The sequence below is a fragment of the Stenella coeruleoalba genome, assembly GCF_951394435.1.
Source record: "Stenella coeruleoalba genome assembly, chromosome: 1".
Lineage (NCBI taxonomy): Eukaryota > Metazoa > Chordata > Mammalia > Artiodactyla > Delphinidae > Stenella > Stenella coeruleoalba.
In genome coordinates this window covers 146,854,491-146,869,127 of record NC_137169.1, presented here as the reverse complement: position 1 = coordinate 146,869,127, position 14,637 = coordinate 146,854,491, and the positions used below count along the sequence as shown (strand labels likewise).

Sequence of the window (14,637 nt, the reverse complement as noted above, 5' to 3'; positions counted from 1 at the left end):
AAAGGATCTAGTTTAATTTTAACATTTGGAATTTGTGCCTGTTTTGGGTAGAGGTGAAAGTTTGGCATCTTGTGATTAATATGTTGAAAATTGGAATGCATATTTTGAATTTTATGGCTCTTAAGTAACACATTGTATATTAACTATTAAAATACCATTTCTGTTTTACAGACCACTTTTTGAAGGCGACAATGACTTCTGTGTTTGTCTAAAGGAATCTTTTCCTAATTTGAAAACAAGAAAGTTAACAAGAGTAGAATGGGGAAAAATCAGGCGGCTTATGGGGAAACCACGGAGGTAAAAATAATGTTTTTATTTAAAATAAAATTAATAAATTAGTTGGTAGTATTATTACCATATTGACTTTTTCATTTTCAAAAGGACTAGTACCAAAACACAACTTCCCAAAATAGTTATATGTTAAATATATCCTACTGACCAACATTAATGTAGGTGCTTTTTATACTTACGTATCTTATAATTAAATGCACAATTTCATTTTTGTTTAGGTCACAGGCTTTGAACATAATTTTGTTATATTATCTATGCTCCACTATGTTCCAAAAAATATTTAAGAATGCACTAAAAATCATTTAATGAAGCTATAAGGTTATGCATACATTGTTTTTTTTATCCTTTGAAATTTTAATTTTTTTAGTGAAAACAAAGAATTAAACAATTGTGAACTTTATTAACATTTTGTGGTGTGACAAACATAAATACGTTTTATAATTTCTAGAAACATGCTATTTCATAGTACAATCTTTTTTTTTTAACATCTTTATTGGAGTATAATTGCTTTACAATGGTGTGTTAGTTTCTGCTTTATAACAAAGTGAATCAGTTATACATATACATATGTTCCCATATCTCTTCCCTCTTGCATCTCCCTCCCTTCCACCCTCCCCATCCCAACCCTCTAGGTGGTCACAAAGCACCGAGCTGATCTCCCTGTGCTATGCGGCTGCTTCCCACTAGCTATCTGTTTTATGTTTGGTAGTGTATATATGTCCATGCCACTCTCTCACTTTGTCACAGCTTACCCTTGCCCCTCCCCATATCCTCAAGTCCATTCTCTAGTAGGTCTGTGTCTTTATTCCTGTCTTACCCCTAGGTTCTTCATGACATTTTTTTTTCTTAAGTTCCATATATATGTGTCAGCATACGGTATTTGTCTTTCTCTTTCTGACTTACTTCACTCTGTATGACAGACTCTAGGTCCATCCACCTCATTACAAATAGCTCAATTTCGTTTCTTAAGTGCAAGGTTAGGTTGTTAGGTTAGGTTGTTAATTTGAGATGTTTCCTGTTTCTTAAGGTAGTATTGTATTGCTATAAACTTCCGCTTAGAACTGCTTTTGCTGCATCCCATGTCATGTCTCCATTGTCATTTGTTTCTTGGTATTTTTTGATTTCCTCAGTGATCACTTCGTTATTAAGTAGTGTATTGTTTAGCCTCCATGTGTTTGTATTTTTTACAGATCTTTTCCTGTAATTGATATCTAGTCTGATAGCGTTGTGGTCAGAAAAGATACTTGATACAATTTCAACTTTCTTAAATTTACCAAGGCTTGATTTGTGACCCAAGATATGATCTATCCTGGAGAATGTTCCATGAGCACTTGACAAAAATGTGTATTCTGTTGTTTTTGGATGGAATGTCCTATAAATATCAATTAAGTCCATCTTGTTTAATGTATCATTTAAAGCTTGTGTTTCCTTATTTATTTTCATTTTGGATGATCTGTCCATTGGTGAAAGTGGGGTATTAAAGTCCCCTACTATGAATGTGTTACTGTCGATTTCCCCTTTTATGGCTGTTAGTATTTGCCTAATGTATTGAGGTGCTCCTATGTTAGTTGCATAAATATTTACAATTGTTAAATCTTTTTCTTGGATCGATCCCTTGATCATTATGTAGTGTCCTTTGTCTCTTCTAATAGTCTTTATTTTATTTATTATTATTATTTTTTTCGGTACGCGGGCCTCTCACCATTGTGGCCTCTCCCGTTGTGGAGCACAGGCTCCAGACGTGCAGGCCCAGCGGCCATGGCTCACAGGCCCAGCCGCTCCGCGGCATGTGGGATCCTCCCAGACCAGGGCATGAACATGTGTCCCCTGCATCGGCAGGCGGACTCCCAACCACTGCGCCACCAGGGAAGCCCTAGTCTTTATTTTAAAGTCTATTTTGTCTGATATGAGAATTGCTACTCCAGCTTTCTTTTGGTTTCTATTTGCATGGAATATCTTTTTCCATCCCCTCACTTTCAGTCTGTGTCTCTAGGTCTGAAGTGGGTCTCTTGTAGACAGCATATATATGGGTCTTGTTTTTGTATCCATTCAGCCAGTCTGTGTCTTTTGGTGTGAGCATTTAATCCATTTACATTTAAGGTAATTATCAATATGTATGTTCCTATTCCCATTTTCTTAATTGTTCTGGGTTTGTTATTATAGGTCTTTTCCTTAACTTGTGTTTCTTGCCTAGAGAAGATCCTTTGGCATTTGTTGTAAAGCTGGTTTGGTGGTGCTGAACTCTCTCAGCTTTTGCTTGTCTGTAAAGGTTTTAATTTCTCCATCAAATCTGAATGAGATCCTTGCTGGGTAGAGTCATCTTGGTTGTAGGTTTTTCTCCTTCATCACTTTAAATATGTCCTGCCAGTCCCTTCTGGCTTGCAGAGTTTCTGCTGAAAGATCAGCTGTTAACCTTATGGGGATTCCCTTGTGTGTCATTTGTTGTTTTTCCCTTGCTGCTTTTAATGTTTTCTTTGTATTTAATTTTTGACAGTTTGATTAATATGTGTCTTGGCATGTTTCTCCTTGGATTTATCCTGTATGGGACTCTCTGTGCTTCCTGGACTTGATTAACTATTTCCTTTCCCATATTAGGGAAGTTTTCAACTATAATCTCTTCAAATATTTTCTCAGTCCCTTTCTTTTTCTTTTCTTCTTCTGGAACTCCTATAATTCGAATGTTGGTGCATTTAATGTTGTCCCAGAGGTGTCTGAGACTGTCCTCAGTTCTTTTCATTCTTTTTTCTTTATTCTGATCTGCAGTAGTTATTTCCACTATTTTATCTTCCAGGTCACTTATCCGTTCTTCTGCCTCAGTTATTCTGCTATTGATCCCTTCTAGAGTATTTTTAACTTCATTTATTGTGTTGTTCATCGTTGCTTGTTTCATCTTTAGTTCTTCTAGGGCCTTGTTAAATGTTTCTTGCATTTTCTCTATTCTATTTCCAAGATTTTAGATCATCTTTACTATCATTATTCTGAATTCTTTTTCAGGTAGACTACCTATTTCCTCTTCATTTGTTAGGTCTGGTGGGTTTTTATCTTGCTCCTTCATCTGCTGTGTGTTTTTCTGTCTTCTCATTTTGCTTATCTTACTGTGTTTGGGGTCTCCTTTTTGCAGGCTGCAGGTTCGTAGTTCCCGTTGTTTTTGGTGTCTGTCCCCACTGGCTAAAGTTGGTTCAGTGGGTTGTGTAGGCTTCCTGGTGGAGGGGACTAGTGCCTGTGTTCTGGTGGATGAGGCTGGATCTTGTCTTTCTGGTGGGCATGTCCACGTCTGGTGGTGTGTTTTGGGGTGTCTGTGGACTTAGTATGATTTTAGGCAGCCTCTCTGCTAATGGGTGGAGTTGTGTTCCTGTCTTGCTAGTTGTTTGGCATAGGATGTCCAGCACTGTAGCTTGCTGGTCACTGAGTGTAGCTAGGTGTTGGTGTTGAGATGGAGATCTCTGGGAGATTTTTGCTGTTTGATATTACGTGGAGCTGGGAGGTCTCTTGTGGACCAGTGTCCTGAAGTTGGCTCTCCCACCTCATAGGCACAGCACTGACTTCTGGCTGCAGCACCAAGAGCCTTTCATCCACACGGCGCAGAATAAAAGGGAGAAAAAGTAGAAAGAAAGAGGATAAAAGAAAATAAAGTAAGGTAAAATAAAATAAAGTTATTAAAATAAAAAATTATTAAGAAAAAAAATTTTTTTAAGTAAAAAAAAAACCAAAACGGGCAGATAGAACCCTAGGACAAATGGTGAAAGCAAAGCTATACAGACAGAATCTCACACAGAAGCATACACACTCACAAAAAGAGGAAAAGGGGAAAAAATAATAAATCTTGCTCTCAAAGTCCACTTCCTCAATTTGTTATGATTGGTTGTCTATTCAGGTATTCCACAGATGCAGGGTACATCAAGTTGACTGTGGAGATTTAATGTGTTCCTCCTGAGGCTGCTGGGAGGGATTTCCCTTTCTCTTCTTTGTTCGCACAGCTCCCGGGGCTCAGCTTTGGATTTGGCCCCGCCTCTGCATGTAGGTCGCCGGAGGGCGTCTGTTCTTTGCTCAGACAGGACGCGGTTAAAGGAGCCGCTGATTCGGGGGCTCTGGCTCACTCAGGCTGCAGGCAGGGAGGGGTACGGGGTGCGGGACGAGCCTGCGGCGGCAGAGGCCAGCGTGACGTTGCACCAGCCTGAGGCGCACCGTGCGTTCTCCCGGGGAACTTGTCCCTGGATCCCGGGACCCTGGCAGAGGTGGGCTGCACAGGCTCCCCGGACTGGAGGTGTGGATAGTGACCTGTGCTCGCACACAGGCTTCTTGGTGGCGGCAGCAGCAGCCTTAGCGTCTCATGCCCGTCTCTGGGGTCCGCGCTGTTAGCTGCGGCTCGCGCCCGTGTCTGGAGCTCCTTTAAGCAGCGCTCTTAATCCCCTCTCCTCGCGCACCAGGAAACAAAGAGGGAAGAAAAAGTCTCTTGCCTCTTTGGCAGCTCCATTCCCGGACTCCCTCCCGGCTAGCCGTGGCGCACTAGCCCCTTCAGGCTGTGTTCACGCAGCCAGTCCTCTACCTGGGCTCCTACCGAAGCCCGAGCCTCAGCTCCCAGCCCCGCCTGCCCCGGCGGGTGAGCGGACAAGCCTCTCGGCCTGGTGAGTGCCGGTCGGCCCTGATCCTCTGTGCGGGAATCTCTCCGCTTTGACCTCCGCACCCCTGTGGCTGCGCTCTCCTCTGCGGCCCCGGAGCTCCCTTCCTCCGCCACCCGCAGTCTCCACCCGCAAAGGGGCTTCTAGTGTGTGGAAACCTTTCCTTCTTCACGGCTCCCTCCCGCTGGTGCAGGTCCCGTCCCTATTCTTTTGTCTCTGTTTATTCTTTTTTCTTTTGTCCTACCCAGGTTCGTGGGGGAGTTTCTTGCCTTTTGGGAGGTCTGAGGTCTTCTGCCAGCGTTCAGTAGGTGTTCTGTAGGAGTTATTCCACATGTAGATGTATTTCTGATGTATCTTTGGGGAGGAAGGTGATCTCTGCGTCTTACCCTTCTGCCATCTTCCCCCTCTCTCCCCGCATACATTGTTATTACCTTTTGTAAAACTCTTTTTATCACCTCAAGAGCCTTTCCACAAATGCATGTTTTACTCTATGTAGAAACAAATCAAGTGAATGTATCCAATATGTTACTTCCTGAGAATTACTTTTCGTGTTAAACTGCTTTTCCTTTTCTAGTGTTATCTTGCTTTCTTAACACATCAGAAAACCTTATATTACTTTTGAGAGAAATTTTGCAATATACTACATCATTAGTCTCATGTCTGTCTGCCTAGTAAAAGCATGTGTAAGACTTTTTCAGTTTGTGGGGAAATTCAGAGAAGACTTGGAATTATAAAGTGACTTGGACAAGTAGGTATGGAATTTAGTTTTCCTGATTTCTGTAGATAGTAATGAAATTCAAGGAGAACTTTTCATTGAACTGGTAATATTTTATTTTATCCCATTGTATGGAAAGATGACATTGCTGCTGATGTTTTAAATATCTCCCTCATTTATAAGAACAAATCAAAATGTGATACGTTAGTGTGTTTCATACAGGTAATTTATGGTCTTTGTTAATTACTTTAGGCCATTTGGGGGCTTTTTGCTGTGACTTTACATGTTTGAGTAAATTAAGCCACACTGTTTCTGATTATTGTCAGAATGAGATATTAGTCACACCTTATTTTATTGTTTAGTTATAATTCTGCAGTTTGTCATAATATTTCTAATATAATATTTCATAAAATATATTTCATAAAATCATAATATTTCTCTTATTAATTTATCCTTTCTTATGTTACCATAACATTGTTGAATTTTATAGTCCTTTACTTCATCAAGGTAAATTAATAGTTGAAATGAAGTCTTTATTTTCAACAAAAGTTTATAGTTTTTCTTTTCTCTGAGGAAGTTGAGGTACACTACAAATTATTGATACAATGTACTTTTCCAAATATCCTAAAGAAAAAGCAAAGTAAAATACCAAGAAGGAGCTTAACAGGAAATGTGCAGGATACAAATGAGGAAATGGGAAGACATAGATGATCTTGGATTAGGATACTCAGCATTCTAAAATCAGTCCCAATAAAAATATCAGTAGCCCCCCCCCCCTTTTTTTTAACTTTAAACTAGATCAATTAATTCTAAAATTCACATATAAGAAGAGAAATCAAGCAGGAAGATCCAGGAAAATTCTGAAGAAGCAAGGTAATAAAGGGAGACTATGTAGTATCATACATATGTAGTATGTATTATCACCTATTAAAATAGATATAATGTGATCATAATCAAAATGGTGTTGTAGTGGTACATGCATAGAAAGATGAATTAAAAAGGAGAGGAAAAAAAAAAGGAGAGAAAGCCCATGAAACTAACACAACATTGTAAATCAACTATACTCCAATAAAATTAAAACTAAAAAAAAAAAAGAGAGAGAAAGTCCAGATAGAATCAAAGATGTCTATAGGAATTTAATACATGATAACAGTGGTTGCATCTCAAGCACATAGGGAGAGAGGGGTTAAATTACTTACTTAATGGATACTGAGACCACTCTGAAGCAATCTAAGAAAACACAAGTTGGTTTCATATCTCATACTTTATACCAGGAAACATTTGAAAAGGATCAGAGATTCACATTTTTAAAATGAAACAGTAAAACCAGTTGGGGAACCTGTAGGAGAGTTTTGCTTAATCTTGAATTGGAGAAGATCTTTCTAACAGGCCCCAAAGCTAGGAACCATAAAAGAAAATATCGATAAATTTGACTTCATAAAAATGAAAACATTTTGCATTGCCCCCCTACAGAAAATCCATAAACAAAGTCAAAAGACAATAACAGAAATATTTATAATTCTTACAACAAAGGACTAATTTCCAAATATATGAAGAACTATGTATGAATCAATTAAAAAAAATCAAATAACCTATAATAAAAGTGTCTGTTTCTATGACAGTACATAAGAAAGGAAAAAGAAATGGCTCTTCTGAACAGATGAAAACAGTTCAATCTTACTCATAGTGAGAAATATAAAATCAAATATAAAATCAGAATACTGTTTTTAACTATCAGATCAATGGAGTTCATAAAGTTTTAATATGTTGGGTTTGGCAATGGTGTGGTGAAAAAGTCACTATTGGTGGTGAGAGATTAAATTTATATAACCTCTGTGGAGGGCAATTTGGTAATATCTGTCAAATTTTCAAATTTCCATACCCTGTAACCTAGTACTTTTGCGAATTTAGATCACAGAAATACTTGTACATGGGTAAAATGACACGTACAGTAGTATTTGTAGAAGCAAAAGATTGGCAAAAACCTAAGTGTCCATAAATAGAGGAATGGTTAATTAAAGTATGGTACCTCAAAATAGTAGAAAACTCTGAAATCATTTAACTTAAAATCAGAGGAAGTTGGACTTCCCTGGAGGTCCAGGGGTTAAGACCCTGCGCTTCCATTGCAGCGGTCGCAGGTTCAATCCCTAGTCGGGGAACCAGCATCCCGCATGCTGTGTGGTGTGGCCAAAAAAACCCACCAAAAAACAGAGGAGTTTTCTAATGTACTGATATAGAAGTGATTGCTAAGATACTTTAAGAAAGCAAAATACACAACAGAGCATATTGTAGCTATTTGGGGAAAATAAGAAGGGAACATAAGCAGTTTTTGCTTGTGTATTCCTAAAGTATCAATGAAGGACATGTAGAAAACTTACAGTCATGATCCTCTGGAAGACAGGAAACCGAGGGACAGAGGTATTAGAGTTTTCAGTGCCTTTTGAACCTTTTAAATTAGAAGCCTATGAATGTATTAACTATGCAAAAATACTATTTAAATAAAATTTGATTGCTGAAAGTGTATATTATATCCAGAATGTATGAAGAACTCTGAAAATTCAGTATTAAGAATCAAACGGGGGCTTCCCTGGTGGCGCAGTGGTTGAGAGTCCGCCTGCTGATGCAGGTGACACGGGTTCATGCCCCGGTCCAGGAAGATCCCACATGCCGTGGAGTGGCTGGGCCCGTGAGCCGTGGCCTCTGAGCCTGCGCGTCCGGAGCCTGTGCTCTGCAATGGGAGAGGCCACAACAGTGAGAGGCCCGCGTACTGCCAAAAAAAAAAAAAAAAAAAAAAAAAAAGAAACGGGAATTCCCTGGTGGTCCAGTGATTAGGGCTCCATGCTTCCACTGCAGGGGGCACGGGTTTGATCCCTGGTTGGGGAACTAGAATCCTCATGCTGCACGGCACAGCTGAAAAAAAAAAAATCAAACAGCCCATTTAACAAATTGGCAAACGATTTGAACAGATGATTCACCAATGATATAAGAATATCAGATAAACCAATGAGAGGATATTCAACATAATTAGTCATTAGAAAAACGCCAATTAAAACCAGTGTTGAAAATTTACTAGACCAAGCCTACCACGTGTTGGTGAGGCTATGGGGAAACTTGAACTCCTGTACACCGCTGATGGGAATATAAAATTGTATAACCACTTTGAAAAAACTGTTTGGCAGTTCCTTTCTTTCTTTTTTAAAAGACTTAATTTTTTAAGAGTCGTTTTAGGTTTACAACAAAATTGAGAGGAAGATACAGAGATTTCCGGTTTACTGCCCCCCCCCCCCCGCCCACATACATAGCCTCCTCCACTATCAGTGTCCTCCATCAGAGTGGTACATTTGTGACAGCTGATGAGCCTGCACCAACACATCATAACCACCCAAAGTCCATAGTTTCCATTAGAGTTCACTCTTGGTATTATACCTTCTGTGGGTTTTGACAAATGTTTAGTGACATATATCTATCATTATTATATTTTACAGAGTATTTTCATTGCCCTAAAAATCCTCTGTGTTCTACCAATTCACCCCTCTCCGCATCCCCACAACTGCTGGCAACCACTGATATTTTTATTGTCTTCATAGCTTTGCATTTTCCAGAATGTCATGTATTGGGATCACACAGAATGTAACCTTTTCAGATTGGCTTCTTTCACTTGGTAATATGCATTCAGGTTCCTCCATGTCTTTTCATGATTTGATAGCTCATTCTTTTTGGTACTGAATAATACTCCATTCTCTGGATGTACCAGTTTGTTTATTCATTTACCTACTGAAGATTAGTTGATTCCAAGTTTTAGCAATTATGAATAAAGATTCTGTAAACATCTATGCAGATTTTTGTGTGGATGTAAGTTTTCAACTCATTTGAGTAAAAACCAAGGAGCATGATTGTTGGATTTTATGGTAAGAGTATATTTAGTTTTGTAAGAAACTACCAAACTGTCTTCCATTTTGCATTCCACTAGAAATGAATGAATTCCTGTTGTTCCACATCCTCACCAGCATTTGAAGTTGTCCGTGTTCCAGATTTTAGCAATTTAATAAGTGTGTAGTGATATCTCATTTAATTTGCATTTCCCTGGTGGCATATAGTGTGGAGCATCTTTTCATATGCTTATTTGCTAATTGTATATCTTCTTTGGTGATATTTGGATTCTTTGATTTCTTAAAGTGTTAAACACACATTGACCATATGACACAGCCCTTCCACTACTTTAATCAAGAGAAATGAAAGCATATGTTTGTACAGAAGCCCACACACAGATGATCATATCAACTTTGTTGTAATAGCCAAAACCTGGAAATAACCCATAAGTCCACTAACAGGTGAATGGATAAACAAATGGTGCTATATCCATAGAATAGGATGTGTCACAATAAAAAGAAATGAACCACTGATACATACACCAATATGGACAAATCTTAGAATAATTATGCTGAATGAAAGAAGCCTGAAGAAAGAGTATATACTAGATGATTCCATTTATATAAAACTTTAGAAGATATAAACTTAATACAGAAAGCAACTTAGTGATTGCTTGAGAAGTAGGAGTATAGAAATGAGAGGAAGCAAAGGAAGGATAGTAAAGTGGCACAAGGAAACTTTAGGGGGCTGATTAATGTCTTTGTATGTTCATTATCTTGACTGTAGTGACATGGATGTATATTTCGTGGCCTGAAAGCTTTGTTTAAATACCTTTGGTTCATCCTAGAATTTGAAAATAGAAATATGACAGGCCCTAAAGGTAAGAGTATATTCAGTATTCATACTTCAAGACAGGAAATATGATGAAAAGTTTACACGGTGGCAAGTCTCATCTTTAATTCCTGTACAGATAGGTTCACTGGGTCACAGGGAAAATATCATGTTCTTTTGAATAGAGTATTGAAACTGAACATTGTTCTTAAGAGGAGACCTGGGATCCAGGTGCAGTTTTGTCAAAGGATGGTGAACAAATCGTCCTCCTTTGAGGAAGGAATAATCTAGACTTGCTTATGTATCTTTCAGTTTTGCAAGGTCCTGTTCTTAAAAAGATATAAAGGTAATTTACTTTGAAGAGAAAATTATTATTGCTAAGAACCCATTTTTAAATATAGTACTTAAAAGAATGAGAAGAATAAAGGGAGTAGTGAGATGAATGGTCTGACTTGAAGTTTTTATATAGGACAGTTATCAGTTTATATGATTTTTATAATTTATTCTAGATGTTCTTCTGCATTTTTTGAGGAAGAGAGATCAGCATTAAAACAGAAACGGCAGAAAATAAGGCTCTTACAGCAAAGGAAAGTTGCGGATGTTTCACAGTTCAAGGATCTCCCAGACGAAATTCCTTTGCCCCTGGTTATTGGAACCAAAGTTACAGGTAGGTGAAGATAAGCTTATTACTATTTTGACTTGCAGTTTTTCACCAAGATAACGTTTATTAGACAAATGGCTTTTATATTAGAAAGCTTAAACTATAATTCTATAGCAATATTCTGTAGAGGTTACTGTTTCTTAATCTGTGAAGTATGTTTTTTAAAGAAATTGGATAAAAGTGTACCTTTTCAAAGCAATGTCTGCCACAACATAAACTAAAGCAAACTGCCACAAAGATGAAATTTAAAATAAGTATAATGTTTAAATTTTAAACATTTTGAATTCTGTTTTTGCTTCCACTCATTGATTTTCTTTTCTAACCATTTTTACCTGGTTAGTTCACAAACACCATTGTTCTTGTGATCTTTGAGTTTAGAAGTACTCCATTTCTAATGACTGAATAAAACTAAATTATTCAGTAGGTAGTTTTGTAAAGATGTAAATTCTGTCAATTTGTAGGTGGTGATTCTATGTGTTCACTCCAGTTACAACACTGAGGGAAATTACCACCAAAACCTCAAGTTTAAGTTAATCCTTAATAATTTGGTGATCTAAAATTACAATTTATATAATACAAGAAATGACAAGGTGTTAAGTGGGTAGGTAGGGTAGTAATAGTACTGGAAGAGTTTGAAAAATGGTTGGATTAATCAGAATATTTTCTGGAGGAAAGGGAACATTGAATTACATATTTATATTATTATTTTCTGGATATAAAAGTGGTACATGTTTCCATTATATTGTAAAAATGGGTAATGAAAGGAAAGGTAGATAATAAGGAAGAGACTGTATCATGCATATAAAATGCATTTGGAAAAGAGAAGAATGCATTTAGTCATAACCTACCATGTATAGAAGTTACAGATGATATATATGGTCTCTCTCTTTACAAAATTAGTCTGGGAGTGGGGGTGGAGATAGAGTGAGGGAAAGATAGCATTCCTGAAAAAATATATTAGTTCTAAAAACCCCATATAAATAAGTACAAAGTCTACAATATAACTACTAATCAGAGAAATGCTGGCGTGAATAGAGTGACACGTAGACCCAATTAGGAAATCCTTAAAAGTTAAGTGCTACAGCATTTAAGGATTGGCAGTATTATTTGATAAGACTGAAAATTTTACACTGTCAGTAAGTAGGTACTCATGTCACAATGCAGAATAGGTGGGACTGGATATGTCAAGATATGAGAAAAGTTTGTAGGAATCAACTACTAGAGCTTTTGAAGGTTTCTCTTTGGTTTAGAGGAGGTGTCAGCATACAATAAAACATTATTAAACCTATGAAGAAACATAAAAACAGGTTCTGTAGTAAAGACCAAAAGCAATCAATAGAAAATAGATGCTGGGATGACTCAGATACTGGAATTAGTTTCAAAATATCTGTTATAAAACATGTTCAAGGACTTAAATGTAAATATGGTCATAATTAATGGGGATATCACAGTAGATAGATGGAAATTACTTAGATAAAACACATTTAAAATTGAAAAGTATAGTGTCTGAAAAGAAAAATTCTGAATGGGCTTAAAAGCATATTGGAAACAGCAAAACCAAGGGTAAGTGAACTTCAGAATAAATCAGTATAAATGATCCATTGTGAAAGCATGGAGGAAAAAATGGAAAAAACATTAATAGAGCCTCAGAGACCTGTGGGACAATATTATGCAAATAACAAACATGTAATTAGTGTTCTTAAAAGGAGAAGAAAGGCACAATGGCATGTGGGAAAAAAAAGACTTGATTTTTTTCTTTCAGTTTTTTCGAGATATAGTTGACATACACACTGTAAAGTGTAGGTGATAATGATTTGACTTGCATCCATTACATTTGCCGACCTTGGAGAAGTGGCCTCTTGTGGGAGACCTCCTGTGCTTCCCAGCAGCGCACTCCCCTCTGGTCACCAGAGCTATGTGCTCTAGGGGTGCCCCCCGTGTGGGCTGCCTGGGTCCTTCTGTTGTGGTGGCCTGACTACTGTGGGCAGTCTGATAGGTGTGGCTGGCCCTCCTTCAGGTTGGTTGCTAGGCCCTGCCTCGTGGAAGGCTTCCGTCTGTGGGCTGGGGCACAAGGTGGCCGGCTGCAGGAGTGAGTGGGGGGTTCCTGGGACTAGTACTGGCCCACTGGTGGGTGGAGCTGGGCTCGGGGTGTGTGGTTGCAGGCTGGGGTCCCAGATCTAGTGCTGGTGGGTGCGCTAGTTCCTGGCATGGCTGTCTGTAGGGGCCTGGGATATCCCAAAGCTGGTTATCAGCCTGCTGGTTAGTGGAGCTGGGTCCTGAGGCTGCTGGCTGAGGGGCCCAATATGTCTGGTGGCCTGCTGTCAGCCTGCTGGTTGGCAGGCCAGAGCCCCCGCTATTCCCTGGGCTAGTGTCCCATCACTGGTGGACAGGAGCAGTTCCTGGGGCGGCTAGCTGAGGGGCCCAAGGTGTCCCAGAGCTGGCATTAGCCTGCTGGTGGGTGGGACTAGGGCTCAGTGGGTCTTGGAGCTAGTGCTGGCCTGCTGGTCTGTGGGCTGCATCCAGACACAGCAGGCTGTAGGTCTGTGGTGGTCCTGGGGCTGCTGTCCACCCAGTGGTGGGTGGGACAGGGCTCAGGGGATCAGATCCCTGCGCTGGTGCCGGCCCCCTTGTAGGCAGAGCTGGGTCCTGGGTTCTCTAGCCGCAGGGCCTGGTGTCTGCCCACTGGTGGGCAGGGCTGAGGCCCAGGGGGGTCCCCAGGCTGGTACCCACCCACTGGTGGGTGAGCCCGGGTCCTGGGGCTAGTGCCTGCTCACTGGTGGGTGGAGCCAGTCCCAAAGTCTCTGGCTGCAGGGCCCTGGAACTCCCTGAGTTAGTGCGTTGGTCTCTGTTGTGCTGGGCCAGGACCCAGTGGCTGGTGCCTGCCCAGTGATGGGTGAGGCTGATCCTGGGGCTAATGCTGGCTCACCTGTGAGCAAAGCCAGGTCCCAGGGTCTCTGGTGCAGGGCCCTGGGGACCTGGGACTAGTGAGGCTTGTTGGTGTCAGTGGCTGGTCCTGGGCCCTCTGGTGGATAAGTCCAGGTCCTGAAGCGGCTATGGGCTCAGGGGCTCCCAGCCAGGCCAGCTGGTGGGTGGGGCTGTGTCCCCGCCCAGCCAGCTGCTTGGCCTGAGGTGTCCCATTACTGGTATAGACAGGCTGCTGGGCGGGGCCGAGTCCCAGCCCTAATAAGCTAGAGGGAGGATTAAAAAATGGCGCTTGCCAGCACCAGTGTCCTCGTGGTTGAACAAGCTCCCAGAAATGGCTGTCACAAGTGTCTCTTTCCCCCCGGTAAGCTCCACTTGGCTCCTGCCTTTCAGGGAGGCTCTCCAAGATCAGCAGGTGGGTCTAACCGAGGCGCCTTTTGAATTACTGCTTCTGCTCTGCGTCCTAGAACTTGTAAGATTTTGTGTGCACCCTTTAAGGATGGAGTCTATTTCCCATGGCCCTCTGGCTCTCCCGAATGTAAGCCCTGCTGGCCTTCAAAGGAAGGTGTTCTGGTGTTTGTCGTCCTAGTGCAGGACTTCCAGTTTGGAGAGCCCCACGTGGGGTTCAGATCCCTTGCTCCTTGGGGAGAACCTCTGCAATTGTTATTATCCTCCCCTTTGTGGAGGTATTGTTCTTGACTATACTGTGTCTCTGCCCCTCCTACCTG

The 14,637-nt window shown here is 40.4% G+C and overlaps 1 protein-coding gene across 1 annotated transcript in view; it reads left to right on the top strand.

Annotated features, from left to right (window-relative positions):
- Nucleotides 1-14,637, top strand: part of LIN9 (lin-9 DREAM MuvB core complex component) — a gene marked incomplete at its 5' end in the record, with an annotated part of 110,433 nt that overhangs the window by 22,591 nt on the left and 73,205 nt on the right. Inside the window, 2 exons of the mRNA XM_079942702.1 lie at nt 172-297; nt 10,836-10,993. Of these exons, the coding sequence (XP_079798828.1) occupies nt 172-297; nt 10,836-10,993 (284 nt within the window). The remainder of the gene's footprint in view (nt 1-171; nt 298-10,835; nt 10,994-14,637) is intronic.